This window comes from Dendrobates tinctorius, unplaced genomic scaffold, assembly GCF_039654945.1.
Source record: "Dendrobates tinctorius isolate UK_male_01 unplaced genomic scaffold, ASM3965494v1 ptg000001l, whole genome shotgun sequence".
NCBI classification, from domain to species: Eukaryota; Metazoa; Chordata; class Amphibia; order Anura; family Dendrobatidae; genus Dendrobates; species Dendrobates tinctorius.
Genome location: NW_027361669.1, coordinates 6,535,265 through 6,555,056, shown reverse-complemented (window position 1 = coordinate 6,555,056; position 19,792 = coordinate 6,535,265). Strand labels below are relative to the sequence as shown.

Sequence of the window (19,792 nt, the reverse complement as noted above, 5' to 3'; positions counted from 1 at the left end):
AACTATTATTATGAAGCAAATTAAGGTTGACAAGCTTCAGTTATAAGAATTGATGTTTTTGGCATTGAAATGGGCACTGTAGGTGTGTTTACTGTCCTCTACTCCCTGCTGACTTTGCTTCCCCATTGATTTGCATTGGGTTTCATGTTTCACTCGGACCTTGACTTTTTCCTATAGTCAGCCGATTTCATTCGACCTGACTTTTGAGAAAGTCGGGTTTCATGAAACCCGACTCGACCCGAAAAAAGGAAAAGTCGCTCATCTCTAGTTGCTGGGATAGGTCAACATTAAGATCTGACCAGATGGAGAAGAAAGAGCAGAAATTGACTCTAATCAGGCGAGACATCAGCTGTAAGTGCCTGGATGTAGATATTATTCTGTATCTGCACTGTATGATGTGATAATGTTATTTGTAAAATCCCTTATTCCACATTCTCACATTTGTGTGAAATGTCTGTGTGCTGCCAGATTTTTTATATTGGTTGGCACATGGGCTCATAGAGTTTTATAGACCCATTCACACATCCATGAAAATCACGGCTCTGAGAAGGAGTGAGGTCTGTGAGGGTCAGAGAATGTCCTGTTCTGATACGATTTTGAGGGTCATAATTAGGACATGCTCAATGGGTCTGTAAAAGTGAGCAGCTCACCAACATGGCGACCTACAAACCTGGATCAGTTTCCCCAGTTTTGTCAGGAGAAATGGGCCCAAATTCCTACCAAATATTGTGAGAAGCTTGTGGAAGGAGATCCCAAAGGTTTGACCCAAGTCATTCAGTTTAAGGGCAATGGTACCAAATTCTAATGAAATGTATGGAAACTTTTGATTTTGCAGTAAATAATAAAAATGGCTTAAAACATTCTCTATCTCTCATTATTCTGGCATTTGGCAAATGTTAATAATTATGGTAGTCCTAAAAAGGTTTATTCTGATTTCATGTCAGATATTGATAGTCATTTGGTGATATTCTCCTACTGATAAAATACTGATTTTATTGAAACAGTAGCACAGATCCTAGTAATTAACACATCACTGGAATCAGGCTCTCAGCTCCTACCTCAGGCTGCTCACAGATTACACAGCAAAAATCTGCTGACAAATTTCCTTCAACTAATGTTTTCTGTTTGGCCGCTTTAGTTTTAACTTAATTTCTAACCTAAATAACTTTTATTAAATAAAGGTAGAAAATATATATTGTATAACTGAGCAGAGAGGGTCTATGAACCATAATTATCCTGATACTATGCGATCAAGTGTTTGTCCATTTGTCCACATTATCCAAGTGTTTCAAATAATTCAACAGGAACTTTTATTGTAATGCTCAGAATTTCATTTATTAAGAACCAGAAACAAGCTTAATTTTTTTTCGGCAGATATGATTTTCATCCAATGAGAAATTTACCCAAATTTATAGATAGAAAGCTGTTTAGAAAGAAAGAAAACTTATGACATGACTTTGTCATAATGATGCGAAGAACCTGCGAACATAAGAAGCCATAGTTAGTGGTAAATCATGCAAGATAATATACGTATGTATGCGTGTAACCTCATCTTTTGTGAAACTAGTTGGATCCTCTGACAATACAGTATGTGTGTCTAAATTCGTACAAAAATCACACCAGTAACATTTAAAGAAATGGAAAACTCAAGTCTGTTGCTTGCCAAGCCAGAGTTTGTAGAATGTGTCATCAACCGCTCATACTCCCACACCAAAATTAGTGTAAAAGACTATTCCGGAGTAACAGACACTCTACTCTCACTAGTTAAAAGGAACTTAATGAACCTTGGCACCTGTAGTATTGCTTGGACATATTGCCAATGCCACTGTGGTCCCTGGTAAACACAGAAAAAAGTGGCCTAGCACCAAGCTCTGGTCTGTCATTTACAAAAGTTACATGGCTGACTATCGCTATAGGGGTTATAGTACAGGGTGGGCCATTTATAAAGTTGCAATCCAAAATGGCCGACTTCAAAATGGCCGCCATGGTCACCACCCATCTTGAAAAGTTTTCCTCCTCCCATATACGAATGAGCCACAAACAGGAAGTTGATATCACCAACCATTCCCATTTAATTTAGGTTTATACATTTAAATGGCCCACCTCGGTGTATACTTATAAATGATCCACCCTGTAGTTAGATCCTCTTAGAATGAACATTGGTGCACATCCAGCAAAAGGCTCACAATATTGATGTATAGTTTTTTTTTTATTTAATTCAAGCATTGTACCCTCCCATGCCCCCTCCCCAAGAGGCCATCCCTCATAATATTACTCATCTCAGCATTTATGGACTTCACTGATAATAAAAATGATTCCCTTCTCGCCTTAGTTATTTTCACTATTTTTTTACCCCAGCCTTCTAAGATCAGTAACTTTTTTATTTTTCCATCAACATATGTGCATGAGAGCTGTTTTTTTACATGATGGTCTACAGTTTGGAATGAAATACACCATAAAAAATTGTGTGATGATAAAAAAAAATAAATCCACTATGTGTACTCTTAAGTAAGAACTTATTTTGTGTGTCAAATGTCACAGCTTTGTGCAATGGGATCAGTTTTTTCCCCGTCTTAATGAATCTACGTATTATCAGAGATGCATCTTTGCTTAAAGGGATATACCCATGGACAATATCCTGTCCCAATACTGTATATAGTAAGCATAATAATAAAAATAATAATAATATTAGCAAATGCATCTAATTAGAAATGTAGTATAGTTCTTCTGATTCACTATGTCTCTTTCCTCATGTGCAGGCATTGCAGGACCTTAGGTATCCATGGCTATGACCATTAGCAACTAGTTAACCAACTGTCACTATATCAGTGATCATAACAATGGATACTAAGGTCCTGGAGTGCCTGCACATGAGGAAAGAGACATAGTGAATCAGAAGAACTATACTACATTTCTAATTGGAGGTATTTGCCAATATTATTATTATTACACCTACTACATATTGGGATATGATCTTGAAGATGGGAATACCCCTGTAAAGTTATAGAGACAATGAGCACACCATTGGTGTAATTCGCTATTTGCAAAATTAGGAAAGATCGCTTTGCTAGACTGTTTCCAGAATTCCTATTCATTTGCATGGAAGTTACACAAACAGTAACAGAAAGTAGCGCAGCAGTACTCGGCTATTTTTGGAACCCCGCCTCTGGAGGATGGGACCTAAAAGTAGCTGTTCCCATCTTGCCTATAAAACTCAGAGATAGGTATAACCCCTCAATGGAGGTATCGTTTTACAACCTAAGTAGCTTTTTACCTAAAAACCATGTGCGTGGCTTGCTGCGGACAGTGATATGCTCCTGAAGAACAAGCTACATTATGAAGTGTTCGATTCATTGAAAAACTAAGCTGGTGCCTGTAGTATTTTCTCGATTAGACTAAACTCTGAACAAAATCGATGCAATGTCAAAGTAATTTAAATTTGGTGTGAAGAACTGAATAATAATTATTATATTGTCATACAATCTGTTCATATTGTATGATTTATGATTAACTGAAAAAGGAATATAAATATTGGAAATGGAGACTATCCATTCTATTACCTTTGTTTAGCCTAGTATGCCATTGCCTAGTAAACCTCCAGTCAAAGAGCTGATAACTGGGGTTAAATCACCGAGGACACTTCCAAGCAGGGTACCAGTCAGGGAAGATAAAACTCCTGAAAGTGTACCGTGGAGAACAGAAAAAACGGACAGCGAACTCGTCACAGAACCCTGAAAAAAAAGTATATATTTGTTATTAATATGAATCTTGCTAGAAAGTAGGCCAATAAACCCATTAGTTTCCAGAAATTTGACAAGTTAATAATTGATTCATGTTATAGGGGCAGTCTCTTCACCGCCTCTTTAAAATGAATGTTCATGAGATCCGCTTTTAGATCTCCCCAGCCGAGACTGCTGCAGGGGAAATGTAGTATTTATTGCTTGGTAGCCATTTAGAAGAAAATCGATCTATGAAATACGTAAATGGTCTATGTGTTTCTAAGTATAAAATCCATCTTGTTTAGTGTTTTCTATTTTAACATATAGAGCAGACTTTATCAGATAAAGTCCATCAAGATGTCCGTATGTCCTGACATGGTATATGGATAAGGGGCTGCCCTTGGATGCGACAATTGCTTAGGGGTTATCCACTAATTATGTATTGATGACCAATCCATGGGATGGGTCACCAATGTAAGATGACTGGGGGGTCCGACATCCGGGGGATCAGATGTATGGTACACTGTTTATAGTACCTGTTGAGAGAAATAGGAACCGAGAACTGCAGCTTAGGTCCTTTCCTTTTGTGTAGAAGCTAAATTGCAGATCTACTCATTGAACGCAGCTGTGCTCTTCAGCTCCCATCACTCGTACATCCAGTCCCCGCCGTTAACAACTGATCAAAGCCAGATGTTGGACCCCACTGATCTGATATTGATGACCTATCCTGAGGACACATCTTGAAGAATGAATGCGTCCATAGAATTACAGCGAACAGAGATCTTGAAAATCACTGTAATTAATTCCATTAAATGTATAATTACTTTAATGGCAAATTGTATGTTGCCATTTTCAGTGATAGTTTAGAAATAGGTTTGATTAAAGAACATATTTCTCTAAGGTCATAGACCAGGATTGTGATAAATGGCTTTGTGAAAAGTATCCTGACTTGATGTGACTAGCCATGTGTCATCCAGTATATAACACACACATACATATTGATACAGAAATGCAAAACTTACCAAAACGCCGTTTAATAACTCCAGCTTATCTTTCAAAAGAATTCCAACTTTTGCCATGCATCCTTCCTATAGATGAACAAATGTAAGACCATGTCTTCAGTGTATTCATTTAGGTTTCCTATGCTATGTTGTAAGTTCTAACACTGGGGAGGTTTATTTTTTCAATAAATATTGAAGGTAATTGAATTATACAATCAAAGCTTACTATTGCTTTGTGAAACATTTTATTTTAGAAATCTTCAATACTGCACACTCTCATTACATTAAAGGGGTATTCTCATGGTATTACTTTGGTACAGATAGACAGAATTAAAAAAAAAAGCAAAATTGCAATTGGCTTGCTTTTTCTAACTGTTTTCATTCTCCTGCTATAAGAGCTTTTATCTTACATAGTGTACAGTTTGTTTCCAAGGCGCTCATCCACCAGGCTCTGGCTGAGTTTGAGCAGTAGTTATATTCCAGGAAAGGAGTTAATTCTAAACATCCCAGTTAGCTCTTTCCAGTCCGTTCATTTCTATATATCAGTATTCTCCTCATCTCCCCCCACCTACACAGTGTCAGCTGCTGATAGGGTTCTTATTAATTCTGTAGAATCAGGACCCCAGGCCCCACTGTCAGCAGTTTCCAGAGCAGTTCTCCTAATCATGGCTCTCACTTTCCTGAACATTGTGCTTGTTAAAAATGCACTGATATCACTATATACAAGTACAGTGATTACATTGTAGACTCAGAACAAACACTATCAGACAGTTAAGGCCCCTTTACATTTAGCGATACACCAGCGATCCCGACAATGATACAACCTGGTCAGGATTGCTGGTGCATCGCTAAATGGTCGCTAGTGAGCTGCCACACAGGCAGCTCTCACAGTGATATAGCAGCGCTAAGCGATCCATCGGGGGTCGCTGTTACCTGTCACACCGCAGCGATGATGACGACTTCCGCCTGCGTCCATGCGTTGCTAGTCGGTGCCAGCGGGATGCCAATGATGAAAAAATGGCCCAGGCCATTCGAGCGCGATCAGCAATATCCAGCGGGGGGGCCGGTCACAGGTACGTGTCACACAAAGCGAGATCACTAGCGACATCGCTGTTGCGTCACAAAATCGGTGGCGCTTTAGCGATATCGCTAGCAATATCGCTATGTGAGAAAGGTCCTTTAATATGTTTTAGTAGGACGGATCCCTGACCAGAACTATCACTCACAAAGGAATGCCTGAATGGAACAAGGAAGTAAGAAAACTGCATAGCTTTGAGTTGCTCAAGACAGATTTGGAGAATACCCCTTTAACTTTTCTTAATTATATGTGTAATATAGTACATATATTGTGCTTGTGTCTACATATTGCTGGTTGTTTTTCAGTGATTTTTCCTTATCCCCTTACCCCGTGTGTCGTATAACGCACTATACATAAAAGTAACTTACCACCACCAAAAGAAGTGGACTTATGAGGTTTTCAATACTTGTTAAACTTAAAATGGCTTCCAAATTATTTGTCTGAAATGCAAAGATTAATTTATGTTATAACAGTTTTCCTAAACAACAAATAAATGTAACAAAGCCTTCCAGCAATTCTTTAGTCTTCCTTACCAAAGCCAATGTGATGTATAGCTGCATGGAAGTGAGAGGCAACAGCCTGAACCAATGAGACGGGGGTGGAATTTAGACTACCTCTGACTACTTGTAGACACTGTTGTTAATCTATGGTCACAAACCTTAGCTCTGTCCTAATAAAAATGAGCTAAAAGTCAGCAAAGCACTACCTAAATAGCAGGCCACTATTGTTAGCAGCTCTACCATATGGCAAACAGCTGCATACTTCCTTAATAACATCCAAATCACCTATTAGGACATATGGAACAATCCTGTTTACACAGGCCTTGTTTACACAGTGTAGTGCAAATAAAATTAAGGTTGTATTCAAAGAAAGCACTCTTAGTACCATTTTTTGACATTTTTTATGTTAAAAATCACTGCTGCCATACGGTACTGTATTGGCTATAGTAAATTATGCAATTTTACACAGCATAATTTGTATTTTATGTTCTTATAGTGTTTTAGGGTCTATTTAGTTTTTTAAAAATAGTATCATGCTCTAGGCAGTGTTTTTTATCTGCCATTTTTACTTGGGTTTCTCTAGAGGACTTTAAAAAGTTAAGACAAAAAATTAACCCCCTTCCAAAAAAATACATATATGCAAAAAGTGAAAAAAATGCCACTACAGACACTAGTTAAAAAATGCCATCAAAATGCTTGAAACATTTGGAGCATTTTAAATATTGAAAAGAATATCATACAATATCACTCATGGAAATAATGAAATTTCCATGATTGCAAAAAGGAGTCTCCTATTTAATATAAAGACATTTTTTCAGGACAAGATCTTGAGTTTTATTAACCCAATGTATGAAAAATGAGACCTATTTTCCTTTTTTATATTGTTTTATATTGCTGTCTTTCAATTTCAATATTTGTATTTATTTCCTTCCTCAAATCTAGCATGGTTGCATCCAATGTTTTAGAATCAATTTCTTCCATTTAACATTTGTAATAAGTTTATCGAAAACATCAACTTAATACCGAAAGAATCTCAGACGTCTCCAAATTACCATATATACTCGAGTATGAGCCGACCCGAGTATAAGACAAGGCACCTAATTTTGCCATGGAAAACTGGGTAAGCGTATTGACTCAAGTATAAGCTGGGTATGCATTGTCCCTTTATCCCTGTTCTGCTATGCGTGGCTCCCCCGTCCTGTCCTGGTATGTGGCTCCCCCGTTTTGTCCTGGTATGTGTGGCTCCTCCGTCCTGTCCTGCAATGCGTGGCTCCCCCAATCCTGTCCTGCTATGTGTGGCTCCCCCCATCCTGTCGGGCTATGTGTGGTTCCCCGCTGTTGTATGCATGGCTCTCCGGTCCTGCATGACTCCCCCGGTTCCGCATGGCTCAGCTCCCTCAGTCCCGCATGGCTCACCCCCTCCCATCGTTGTATGCATGGCTCACATTCCCTGGTCCTACTCACACTCCTCGCGCCGTCGCTGTATCTCCGTTGTCTCGGCGCGGCAGCTCTTCCTGATCTTAGCGGTCACGTGATACCGCTCATTAAGGTAATGAATAAGCATTCCAGGCCTATGGGAGTGGAGGCGCGTGCATAATCATTACCGTAGTGAGCGGTACCTTGTGACCGCTCAGCACAGGGGAAGAGCTGCCGGCACCGGGACAGAGATGCAGGGATGGAGATGCAGCAACGGAGATGCAGCGATGGCATGAGGAGGGTGAGTATGATGTCCTCTGTTAGCCAGCAGCTGCAGCTGTCACTGTGCCACAGCCACCGGCTCCTGCCTCTGCTCCGCCGCTACCCTTCCCCCGCCGGCTTTCTGGACAATGACTCGTGTATAAGCCTAGGGGGGTGTTCTCAGCACAAAAAAGTGTGCTGAAAATCTCAGCTCATACACGAGTATATGCAGTAGATTAATTAAATCTGTAAGAGAGTTTTAAAGTTGAGCAGTCTGAGGAAATAAATACACACACATATATACATATATATACAGTATATCTATATATCAGTATATAGATATATATATAATATAACCTGATTTTAAACAAGAAAGCTAGGTTCTCATGTAGTCCACATACTTAATATATAAATTATATAAATCAGGCCATTCTGTTGTAAAAATATAAATAATAGGCTAAAGCTTTTTCTTCGATCATCCTGAAGCATTTTAGTATCCCACACATACATTAAATTTCAAGTCAGACATTTTCTGATCTAGCAGAATTTTTTGTAGCACCCTTCTGTTCTCAAGTTCCATACAGAAAGCTTGTCAAATGCAATACAGTAGTTCTCCTTAAGCTGTTTTTTCTTTTTGATTTCTATTAGACTATACATTTAGAGGAAGGTGGATCATATGCCCTTTCCAGTTTAATTAGTGTCTTGACCATATAGTACATATCTTAGGCTACTTTCACACTTGGGTTTTTTTTGTGCTGCGCACCGTGCGCAGTGCAAACGCACATAAAAACACATAGTGCGTTTGTGTGCGTTTTTTGCAGTTTTGCGCATGGTTTTTAAAAAAAACACATGCTTCTTTTGCGCTGACGTGCGCATTACCATGTGCACATCAGCGCACCCATAGACTATAATGGGTGTTTGGGCGAATTTTGTGCGCATGCATTTTTTTGGGACAAGTCGGACGCACAAAAAATGCAACAGGATGCATTTTGTGCACCCGAGTGCACACTACAAAAAAATGCATGCGCATACAAACGTGTACAAACGCATGTGTATGCGCACCCATGTAAAGTATAGGAAAAAAAGCATGCGTTTTTTTGCGCAAAAAAAGCAAGTGTGAAACCAGCCTTAAAGAAGCACTCCCATCAAAACTTGTATCGTCTTAATATATTGCAATCATCATATTTTATAGCACTGTGCACTTACAATTGCTAATTTTGCCATTCTAACCAATTGATTCTTCTCTTTCCTATCAGGTCTATGACATCACGTGATTACAAACAGACTAGCTGAATCCTTCTAATCTCTATGTAGAAACAGGAGGTTAATTTTCCCTACATGACTCATAAGTCACTGCAAAAGTCGTTGGCAGATGGAGGAGCAGCTGGATCAAGAGTTGAAGAGGGGATTAATAAATGCCTGAAAAGAGATTTCATGTTTCTACATAGAGCAGAGAAAAGAGAAGAATTAGCTGGGTAGAAAGATGAAATGATCAATTATGAGTACACAGTGCTGTATAATGTGATGCTTGCAATATATTAAGAGGGTAAAAATTTTGGCGAGAGCGCTTCTTTAACAATCAAGCCTCATATAAAAATAGATTTTCCCGCAGTCATTTCATTTTTAAGAACCTCCCTTTTTCTTCATTTTTTTCTGGGTCATGATAGTGGGAAATACAATAGAACAGAACAATATTTAACTTGCAAACTTAGTTTTAACTGTCTTTTGACCAGCAGAAAAACTGTATAATATGTCTATTCTGAAGATCTTGATGGAAATTTTCTTAAAATTGCAGATTGCTACTTACCAAGATACCATTAACGATATTTAATGGTAGTCCCTAAACAAGAAAGAATGAAAAGTTAAATTTACATGATTATTATCTTTGACACATATACAATGAGTAAAAGGGTAAGTTCAGATTTTTAGTATTGTTGCAGCTTTTGGATGTGTGTCAGATGAAAACGATTAAAATGTCTGAAAAAAAATCACATTTCCATTTTGCGTTTCTAGAATGCATTATTTTATAAGATAAAAAATAGCTTAGTTTTTGTAACATTTCTTTGCTTATTTTTTGCAATTTTGACTTCCATAAACGAATTCAGTTTTCCATAGGTGTTACAGGAATAAAAGTATATTTTTGTACCGTGTTAGCCAGAAAATCAAAACAATAAAAAGTGATAGCCCACAGTGGTTTATAGTTTATGCCTGTCAAGTACTTAATGAAAAAGTGGAATAATTAGCAAGCTTTCAAGACTACTTAGGTAACTCTTCAGATATTGAGTTAAACCATGACTGATGAAGAGACCGATGTAGTGTGGGTCTTTTTGTAATTTAGAGATAAGATGTCTGGCAGTGGCTCTCACGTAGAGAAAACGGGAGTGCTCAGCAATGTAAATGTTCCTTTGTGTATGGGAGAGACGGTCAAGGTAGCTGCCGGCTGTTCATTTGGCCAAACCATCGTACGGCCGACAGTCATGTAAGGTATATGTGGGGCCTTAGCGTCAAAAACTTGCTATTTTTCACTACCATTTCTGTTGGCTATTGAAAGGCATTAATCATTGAGGACTATTCATTTTTCAGTTTTCCGCAGAAGCATTCTTAGAGATATTTCCCAGAACTGTCTATATAACAAAATTGAAGTCTGTACATATAGTTATTTACTATCTATTCAAAACAGTAACTTTGCCACAGATTTTAGCACAATTTTAACTCTGCATTCCGGAAAATAATTTTTACAGTTATTGCTAAATAGTTGTCTCCTCTTCATACACTATTTTTACATGAGAGGGAAAAGAAAATAATGGATACATTGTGTTTCATGTGTCTCACATTTATGAATAGTTATTTGTAAAGAATATTTCTTAACTTGACGACCAGCTCTAACCTCTCCTAGTGTATCCTCACGCATCCCTGTAGACTGAACCCTCGCGGGCAGGGTCCTCTCTCCTTCTGTACTTGCGTGTGCCTTGTATTGCTCATGTTTTTTGTACTTATCTATTTATGCCCCTTTTTCACTTGTAAACCGCTATGGAATAATTGGCGCTATAATAATGAATAATAATAATAATTTTAAAGTGGATTTTATGTTGGTGGTTTATTTTTAGTATAGTTCAGAAGATTATCAGTGGTCATCTGTGTCACCCAGGACAAATGATCTGGAGCATTATTGCCCATTCACTGTATTCACTGTAGTCCCTCAATGTTCATATGAGAGTGGCTGTGCCTAGCACCCCAGCTTATCCCATTCGAGTGAATAGGTCTGAGCTAGTCCAAACTGCATGATCACTTGGGACTGGATAGATTTTTATGTGTATCATATTATAGCTCTGTTGTAATAGTAATGCATTATTACTGCATTATTACAGATTTTAATGTCACTCTATGTGATTGCAGACTTACAAATCCCCCTAGTCCATGCACTTTGCGCTGCAGGGATTCGCTAGTTTCAGACTCGGGAACAGAGGTACTATGAGTTATACATGCCATTGGCCAGTGGGTGTTGCATCGCTCCATACACTTGTATTGAGCCTAGGCCGTCTAGTGACATGGCGGTCTAGTAGGAGTGGCCCACTAGAGGGCGCTGCCTCGTTTCATGCAAGTGTATGGAGAGCAAGGCAGCATCCACTGGCATGGTCCTTTAAGTAACCGAATAGACCTATTGGTCTACCAATAGTCATGACCCTTTTCTATTTATATATATATATATATATATATATATATATCAAAGTTATATCACTTTAATAAAAACTTAGAAAAGTAAAAAATATAGAAACTTATGTATTTAATTGACTGATCGTATTTTATTTTTTAAGATGTTTCGATAATTTGCTTACATCGTAACAAATGTATACTATTTTTCTTTTACTCCAACTTCAAAAGTTCATCTTCTATTGATTTAAGTGATGAGTATACATTACATGAGTGCCCCGCAAGTCAGGATATGTAATTATCATTATAGGGATTAAACCAATATAACGTCATAAAATAACATAATCAACACTATAAATGAGCTAGGAAGGACCTTACCGTTATTTTTAAAACTTCCTCCAAAGTAGAGTCCAGGTCAAAGGATAACATTTTCTGAAAAGAAAAAAGTTTTAATTAAAATAGTAAACTTTTTCAATCACACGTGAATTATCTATCAGGAATAGATTAATAGCCGTGAAAATTATCTTTGATATGTTTCCTATGTCCTCTATTTTGCCCCATGTGTTTTATCACTTAAAATGCTGACACCATCTAATTTTTTGTTCTCGAGAAATTGTGAAGGTTTTCATTATGAAAAAAAGTATTATTATTATAATTTTGATTTTATTTCACGTACTTTTAATCATTTATTTGCTGTTCAAGACCTATGCTTAACTTAGGCATTGAAAGCCTAATTGCTTATTTGCTTCCAGTACATTTTTATATATTCTTTCTTGTTATATTAAAATGAAAATCCTTGACACTTTTTATAAAACAAAAAAAGATATGAATAAAATGTATAACATTTAAAATAAATGTTTAAAATAAATACCAGATCAAAAAGCAAGTCCTCTAATAGACACTTCTTTCTGGTCTCCAGTTCGTGTTCAGGACATGTCTGAAAAGAACAGTAAAATCATCTTAATTTTATTGTGGCACATGTAGACATTGTGTGATGTTTCCAATTTAATGATACGTTTCCCAGATAAAGCGTGGTCTTATGTGAAAAGGAAAAGTCCACTTGTTTTCTAGCATGTATAGAGTGAGTGACACTGTGATAGGTGATTCCCTAGAAAAATCAAATTCCTTTCCACACACATTATCATGACCTCTGTCACCAATAATGTACCGTACTTCGTGGCCTTGGCTATTACACCATATCAGATGCTTGCGCTTGGAGCGGACATCTTGCAGTAACGGCAGCATCTATAGATAACGTCAATCACTGCAGTTTATCCATTTAAATGCCGCTCTCAATCACAGACAGCATCGAAATAGTAGAATCGCCTGTGTCCCATACACCGGCTCCCATCAGCTTCATGCACCTATGGTTGAGTTCACAGGAGAGGGTCATTTCAGCTATGTACTGTAATACAGTTTGATTGTGGGTTCATTTTCCTTAAGTGGACTTAATAAAAAAAAGTAATTTTTGGGAGGAAAATATGAAAAAAAATATAAAAATTGGAATCATCTAATTTTTCTCAAATTAATAACAAAAAAAAAATTAAAAAATAGGCATAGTTGGTTTTCTATAGATCTTTAAAAGTCAGATCTATCAAAGTATAAAATTATTTAACGGTAACAATGTTAATAACAACGGTAAATGCCATAATATGAGAGAAAATCAAAATGCCAGGATTGAGTTTTTTGTTCGCAGCACCTATTTAAAAAATTACAAAAAAAACTGATCAAAATGATGTAGTTACCGAAAAAGGCATGAATAAAACATCAGCTTGCCCAAAAAAGCCTCCAAAGAGCTCAATTGATGAAAAAGTAAGCATAAAATTACAGGCCTCAGAGAATAGCAATTTTTTTTTATAACATTTTTCATTCTTTTTACAAGTTAAATAAAACAAAACAATACATGTTTGGAATGTGCCGTCATACTGACATGGAGAATCACGTTGCCAAATCAATTTTACAGTCCAATGGATGCCAAATGAACAAAACCCAGAAAACCACAGCTTAATCTTAGTGGTTGTTTTTTTATTTTGGCCTTTTAGATCTCTTACAATATTTTTCCTGATTTCTTGTACATTACATGGTAAAATGAATAGTATCATTAAAACTACAACCCATCCTGCAAAAAGTCAAGCCCCATAATTGTCAAAAAATAAAAATGGTATGGCTTGTGAAAGAAAGGGAGGAAAAGACTGCCGTGCAAAAAACGAAAAAGTGACTGAGAGTGAAGGGGTTGTTATCTTATGACCATATGATTTACAGTATATACTAGTGTGTTTTGTCTCTTTCCTCCAAGATCAAAGAGTGACACATGACCATGAACACCCTTTTCTCGGTCTCTCTACTCATACACTACCATGACTCCAGGTGGGTCAGTGTAATAACACATTCTCAGGGAGTAGCAACTAAATGCAGTATAATATTATTATTTTTAGCAACATTTCCTGTGCCAGGCTTGGAAGTGATTTCATCGTATGCTCTGAATGTAAATGTCTGTTACATGCTGATATATAAAATATTGAAAATTGTACATGTGTAGACTTAGTGTGTCTTAAGCTGCATATAGGTTACTATGGAAATATAAATGCATGTGGCATCCCTGTGCACTCCCAAAGCTTAGTCAACTTTTTGTCTGTCTCTCAAATGTATGCAAGATGTAAGAAAATTACCTGCAAAAGCTCCACTTTTTGACCGATTGAGTGGCAGGAACGGACATAGAAGTCAACTTTGTCTTTCTGAAATCAAAAAAGCAAGTTTGAAATAAAAGCAACTATCACTAATGAGAACATCGTTTTTATGTTTGATTAACCATAATGGCATAAAAACAAACACCATGTAATTCTACATCTTCCCTATGATGGGCATTGCATGGCAAATGTGTGGCTAGTTGCAACTTTTATTCTGCGATATCAGTCTCTCATTAAAAGAGGAATTGTGGTGCTAAGCGGCTGCTTTAAGTTGACAGGACACTAACCTTCGAGGAGGCTACAGGTTTGGAAACGACATATTCTATTACCCTATTAAGAGTACATAGAGAAAAACCCTCTACTTATCTATTTGCCAGTGTAGAGAAGACCCTGCATTTCTGTGCATTCATTTGGTAAAAAGATTAATTGCAATCAGTAAGAGAAACAAAATAATACTCTTGTAGATGTGATACCTTGCTATCGAATGCTTTACTTCCTGCCCTGTAGTGGACCAGCCCTGTCCAAGATGAATATTCCCTTTAATTGAAAACCCTAGACTAGACTTGCATATTACCTTTGTAATTACCCCCACTTCTCCACGTATACCTAGCGCTTTTATATATAATACAATTGTGCAATTTTCTCCCATTTTTATCTCCCTTACAAATGTGCAATTCACAGTTCAGGGCCATCCTCCAGAATATTGACAGCCTGCAACTGGTCTTCTGACACCTTTAGTCTGCCATACTGCCACCTTTAGGCCCCTAACAATAGTTCAGCAGCTATCTGCCCTGCTTCAATTTTTGGCTCAGACGAATATTCATATGTTTTTGAGTAGAGAGTACAGTCAGACGAATATTCATATGTTTTTGAGCAGAGAGTACAGAAAGCCGTTGCTAGACAGCTCTATCACCGGTTGATCTCTTGAATTACAAAGCAAACAGACCTTAAAATTGAAATTGCCTACACCTTATTTCCTCTGACATCATCACTTAAGGAGAGAGGTATCAGTGTGTTCAGTCATCTATATAATGTGTAGGGAGCCCCAGACCACTGATCAATGGTGAAGATGTTCATCGGGCATGTCTGATTTCGAAGAGCCAAACATTTAATTCTCCTGGAAATGAGTTGTCACCAGATATGTTTCGAAACTGCTTTCTAATAGAGAATACAGGAATGTTTTGCCAAATGAATTGCTCCTCTACATGAGAGAGAAGAACAGAAATGGCTGTCCACCCAATCGGCAAAGCATAGTTTGGCAGCCATCTAATGAGTATGGTCAATTGGCCAGCTTTGTTGAGAGCAATTAAATTTCACAAAAACAAGATGTCTTCCACAGCTGTCCAAAGAGAGGCCTATTCATTATTATCAGTCTTATCCCGATGCTGATGTGTTTGTATTCACACCTAAATTCACACACAAATTGTAAATTATGAGCAAATACCATTTTATGGAAGAAAGAGACTTAATCTAAGAGGTTCTAGATGGCACTGAAGAAGTTCCAGTTGTGCTCATTATGAAAGGTAGTAAGCCTCAATGTCTAACCAGTGAAGAACAAGATCACAGTATCACTAGAAATTCTAGGTTCTTGTTACTTTTCATCATGCAGTATCACTCACTTATAGACAATACTGGGCAATAAAAAGAAACTGATCTCATGGTTTCCCAGTGACACTGGGATCTACTGAACTGTAAGACGTTCTAGAAGAAAGAAAAAATTATCTCTTACATTGAAAGACTTCCCTTTGCTAAATCCATTACTGGTGTCTGTAAGAATAAAATAGAGAAATAAAATAAATATTTCTTGATTTTAGAAAAATTTTGAAGCTCAGATTTAAGTCAATGTTACATAACCCATGTAAAGCACAGAGATGGAGGGATATAAAGAATCAATAAGGTGAACTTTGACATACAATATAATCAATCACGTATTCATTGCTTTATGAATACTTTATCAGCAAAAGAGATGTCATTTATTGTATTTATTGTTAGAGTCAACTAAATTTCCAAGCTATCCATAGCACAGGAAGCTCATTCTGTTCTACACTGAATCCCTTCTGGTATTGATTAAATGCAGGAACCGGTTGAAAATCTCCACATTTTGTCTTAATTGTTTTTCACTAATGTTCTCCAAAGGAATTATCTGAATTTGTAAAACCTTTGTGGGCTGAACACTACCAGCAGTCGCCATGATAGGCTATTTTAGAGCTGGTAAGTAGTGATGAGCGAGTATACTCGTTGCTCGGGATTTCCCGAGCATGCTCAGGTGTCCTCCCAGTATTTTGGCGTGCTCGGAGACTTAGTTTTTGTCATCTCAGCTGCAAGATTTGCGGCCGCTGGCCAGCCTGAATACATGTGAGAATTCCGTAACAATCAGGCATTCCACACATGTATTCAGCCTGTCCATCAGCTGCAAATCATGCAGCTACGTCGAAAGAAACTAAATCTCCGACCACGCCAAAATACTCGGAGGTCACCCGAGCATGCTCGGAAAAACCCGAGCAACGAGTATACTCGCTCATCACTACTGGTAAGTCCACCCAGAACATATCCATTGCTTTTGTGGGCCTTATTGACTATTGCTAATTGTTTTTGAAAATGTTTCAACAACTATACTAATGTAACCACATAAATTAAAAATAATGTTTTAGAATAGACAAGAGTTTTTTGCAGCATTGAAGGGGTGGAGAATGTCTGATCACAGCATAACTGCCTCTCACAAGCCCAGGACAGGACAAAGCCCTGATATTGGACATTTTACCCATTGAGTTACACGTCAACAGTGACCACATTACAATTTCTCCTGCATAAAACAAATCAAACAGTCACATCAAAGATAAAATAAAAGAGTTAAAGAGTTAGCTAGAACTGCCAAAATGCAGAAAGGCGAAACATAAAAAATAACTGGTTATGAAGATCCAAACAGGCTCGGACAGTAAGTGGTTGCTAGCACAAATGATGTCAAAAGTAGTAGACCTAATTAGCATTTGAATTAATGGATAGCAATGATTAACAGTGTTAAAAAAGAAAAGTAAACTGACTGAATAGATGAACCAAGATTAAACTGGAAATTGTGTATCAAAGAAACAAGTAGAATCTGGGACGAGTTATATTTTTTTAATAGAATTGTTCTCCTAAGGCCACGTTCACACTATTAGTATTTGGTCAGTATTTTCCATCAGTATTTGTAAACCATTACCAGGAGTGGGTGATAAATCCAGAAGTGGTGACGTGTTTCTATTCTACTTTTCCTCTGATTATTCCTCTCCTGGTTTTGGCTTACAAATACTGATGTAAAATACTGACCAAATACTGAAGGTGTGAATGAGGCCTTAGTTTAACAACACATAAGTTTGTACAGCCGTCTAAATAAAAAAATAAATAAAAAAAAGATCAAAGTTTGGGCCACATGCCATGTTTTTCACTTGAATGTTGGATTTTTGTCTTCCAGTGTTCAGGACTTTTTTTTCCTCATAGAGAACAGCATACTATAGGAACTAATATTAATTTATTATTACAGATTTCAAATATGAATTAAAGACATTTTCAGGCACAACATTTAAACAAGTAAAACATTGCAGATATTTCATAAAACATATTTTGCAATAAAATGGGACCAGTATAATAACTCACCAATAAAACTGGCAAGGGCCACACAAAGGAAGATGACTGCAATTTTCATGATGGAAGAAGAGTTGTTGTCAAGCTCTTAACTTCAATGGAAAGTAAAAGCTGGGTTTGAATTTTCATCTTCTGTGCTCCCCTTATATACACCCCGGACGATGCTTCAGGGTGATCTCGTCATCTTTCCTTATTTGTTGATTGGCACAATATAAATCATTGTCATCGTGCCATTACTTTATTACAAGGATGTGAATATTGTCAATATTTATCAAAATTATTTCATTGTAATCAATTTATGTTTGTTTTTTTGTCCCATTGTACTCATAGTAATTTGCAAATATTTCTAAACCCAGTTTTCCAGTCTTTAAGTTCTAAATTTTATAACAGTAATAAATATTATTAACTCTTTAATGGTGTGGGATATTTTGGACTTCATGGTGCATCCCTATTTTTCTAATGATATATGCCATTTTATGTGGAACAACTTTTGAATGTTATTATCAAAATAATGTAAAGAATATGTTCGTCCCTTAAAACAAATATCACACAAAAAGTAAGTCTCCCACCCTAAAGTCAGTTGTACACCGCTAAAAGCAGCAGACCACGCGGCGGCTATGGGGCCCATGAGTCAGGGGTCCTTGTGCCAGTGCCAACAGGACCACCATCAGGGCATTACTGCCCTGACTGGCGTATGGGGCCCGGTGGGCAGAGGGGGCCCGCCTCGGGCCCGGTATCATCTGGTCACCGGGCCCCTACCGGTAGGTAAACCGGGCCCTCGGCGCTGCCGCAGCTAAACGCTATTGATAATGCGGACCCGCCGGCCCGCACGTCAATAGTTAGCAGCTGCCAGCCAATAGGAGGCTGGCAGCTGACATCAGCCGCAGCGCGCACCTCGCCGGCGTCTCACGTCACTGTCAGTCTCCGGCTACAGCGCGCTGCAGTGTGGAGGGAGCGCGAGCGTTGCCCGCCGCTGGACCACGGCCAGGTAAGAAGAACTTTTTTTTAAAAAATTTTTGAGAGCGGCGATCCGGGGGACCCGGGGGAGACAGAGACATGGGGCAGAATGCTGAACGCAGGGGCAGAATGATGGACATGGGCAGAATGCTGAACGCTGGGGCAGATTTCTGGACATGGGGCAGAATGATGAACACTGGGGCAGAGTGCTGGACATGGGGCAGATTGCTGAACGCTGAGGCAGAGTGCTGGACATGGGGCAGAATGCTGAACGCTGGGGCAGAGTGCTGGACATGGGGCAGATTGATGAACACTGGAGCAGAATGTGGGACATGGGGCAGAAAGATGAACACTGGGGCAGAGTGCCAGATATGGGGCAGATTGATGAACACTGGAGCAGAATGCTGGACGTGGGGCAGATTGCTGAATGCTGGGGCAGATTGCTGGACATGGGGCAGAATGATGAACACTGTAGCAGAATGCTGGACATGGGGCAGAATGATGAACACTGGGGCAGAATGCTGGATATGGGGCAGAATGATGAACGCTGGGGCAGATTGCTGGACATGGGGCAGAATGTTGAACGCTGGGGCAGAGTGCTGGACATGGGGCAGAATGATGAACACTGGAGCAGAATGCTGGACATGGGGCAGATTGCTGAACGCTGGGGCAGATTGCTGGAGACTGGGGCAGAATGCTGGACATGGGGAAGAATGATGAACACTGGGGCAGATTGCTGGACATGGGGCAGATTGATGAACACTGGAGCAGAATGCTGGACGTGGGGCAGATTGCTGAATGCTGGGGCAGATTGCTGGACATGGGGCAGAATGATGAACACTGTAGCAGAATGCTGGACATGGGGCAGAATGATGAACACTGGGGCAGAATGCTGGATATG

At 38.5% G+C, this 19,792-nt stretch overlaps 1 protein-coding gene across 1 annotated transcript; it reads right to left on the bottom strand.

Annotated features, from left to right (window-relative positions):
- Positions 1–1,308: 1,308 nt before the first annotated feature.
- On the bottom strand, positions 1,309–18,093 carry LOC141072629 (uncharacterized). The gene is made up of 10 exons (XM_073560185.1): positions 17,947–18,093; positions 16,043–16,080; positions 14,296–14,361; positions 12,498–12,563; positions 12,005–12,058; positions 9,783–9,815; positions 6,167–6,238; positions 4,742–4,807; positions 3,561–3,731; positions 1,309–1,479 (listed from the first exon to the last, which is right to left on the bottom strand). Exons 1-9 carry the CDS (start codon positions 17,993–17,995, stop codon positions 3,567–3,569), a joined length of 609 nt encoding a protein of 202 aa, XP_073416286.1. The 5' UTR covers positions 17,996–18,093; the 3' UTR covers positions 1,309–1,479; positions 3,561–3,566.
- Between the last annotated feature and the right edge of the window lie 1,699 nt (positions 18,094–19,792).

Coding starts and splice junctions, on each gene's coding strand:
- LOC141072629 (XM_073560185.1), bottom strand. CDS start 17,995: ATGAAAATTGCAGTCATCTTCCTTTGTGTGGCCCTTGCCAGTTTTATT. Junction 12,059..12,497: donor AGGACTTGCTTTTTGATCTG/GTATTTATTTTA, acceptor TTTTCTTTTCAG/AAAATGTTATCCTTTGACCT. Junction 9,816..12,004: donor AGGAAGTTTTAAAAATAACG/GTAAGGTCCTTC, acceptor TTTCTTGTTTAG/GGACTACCATTAAATATCGT.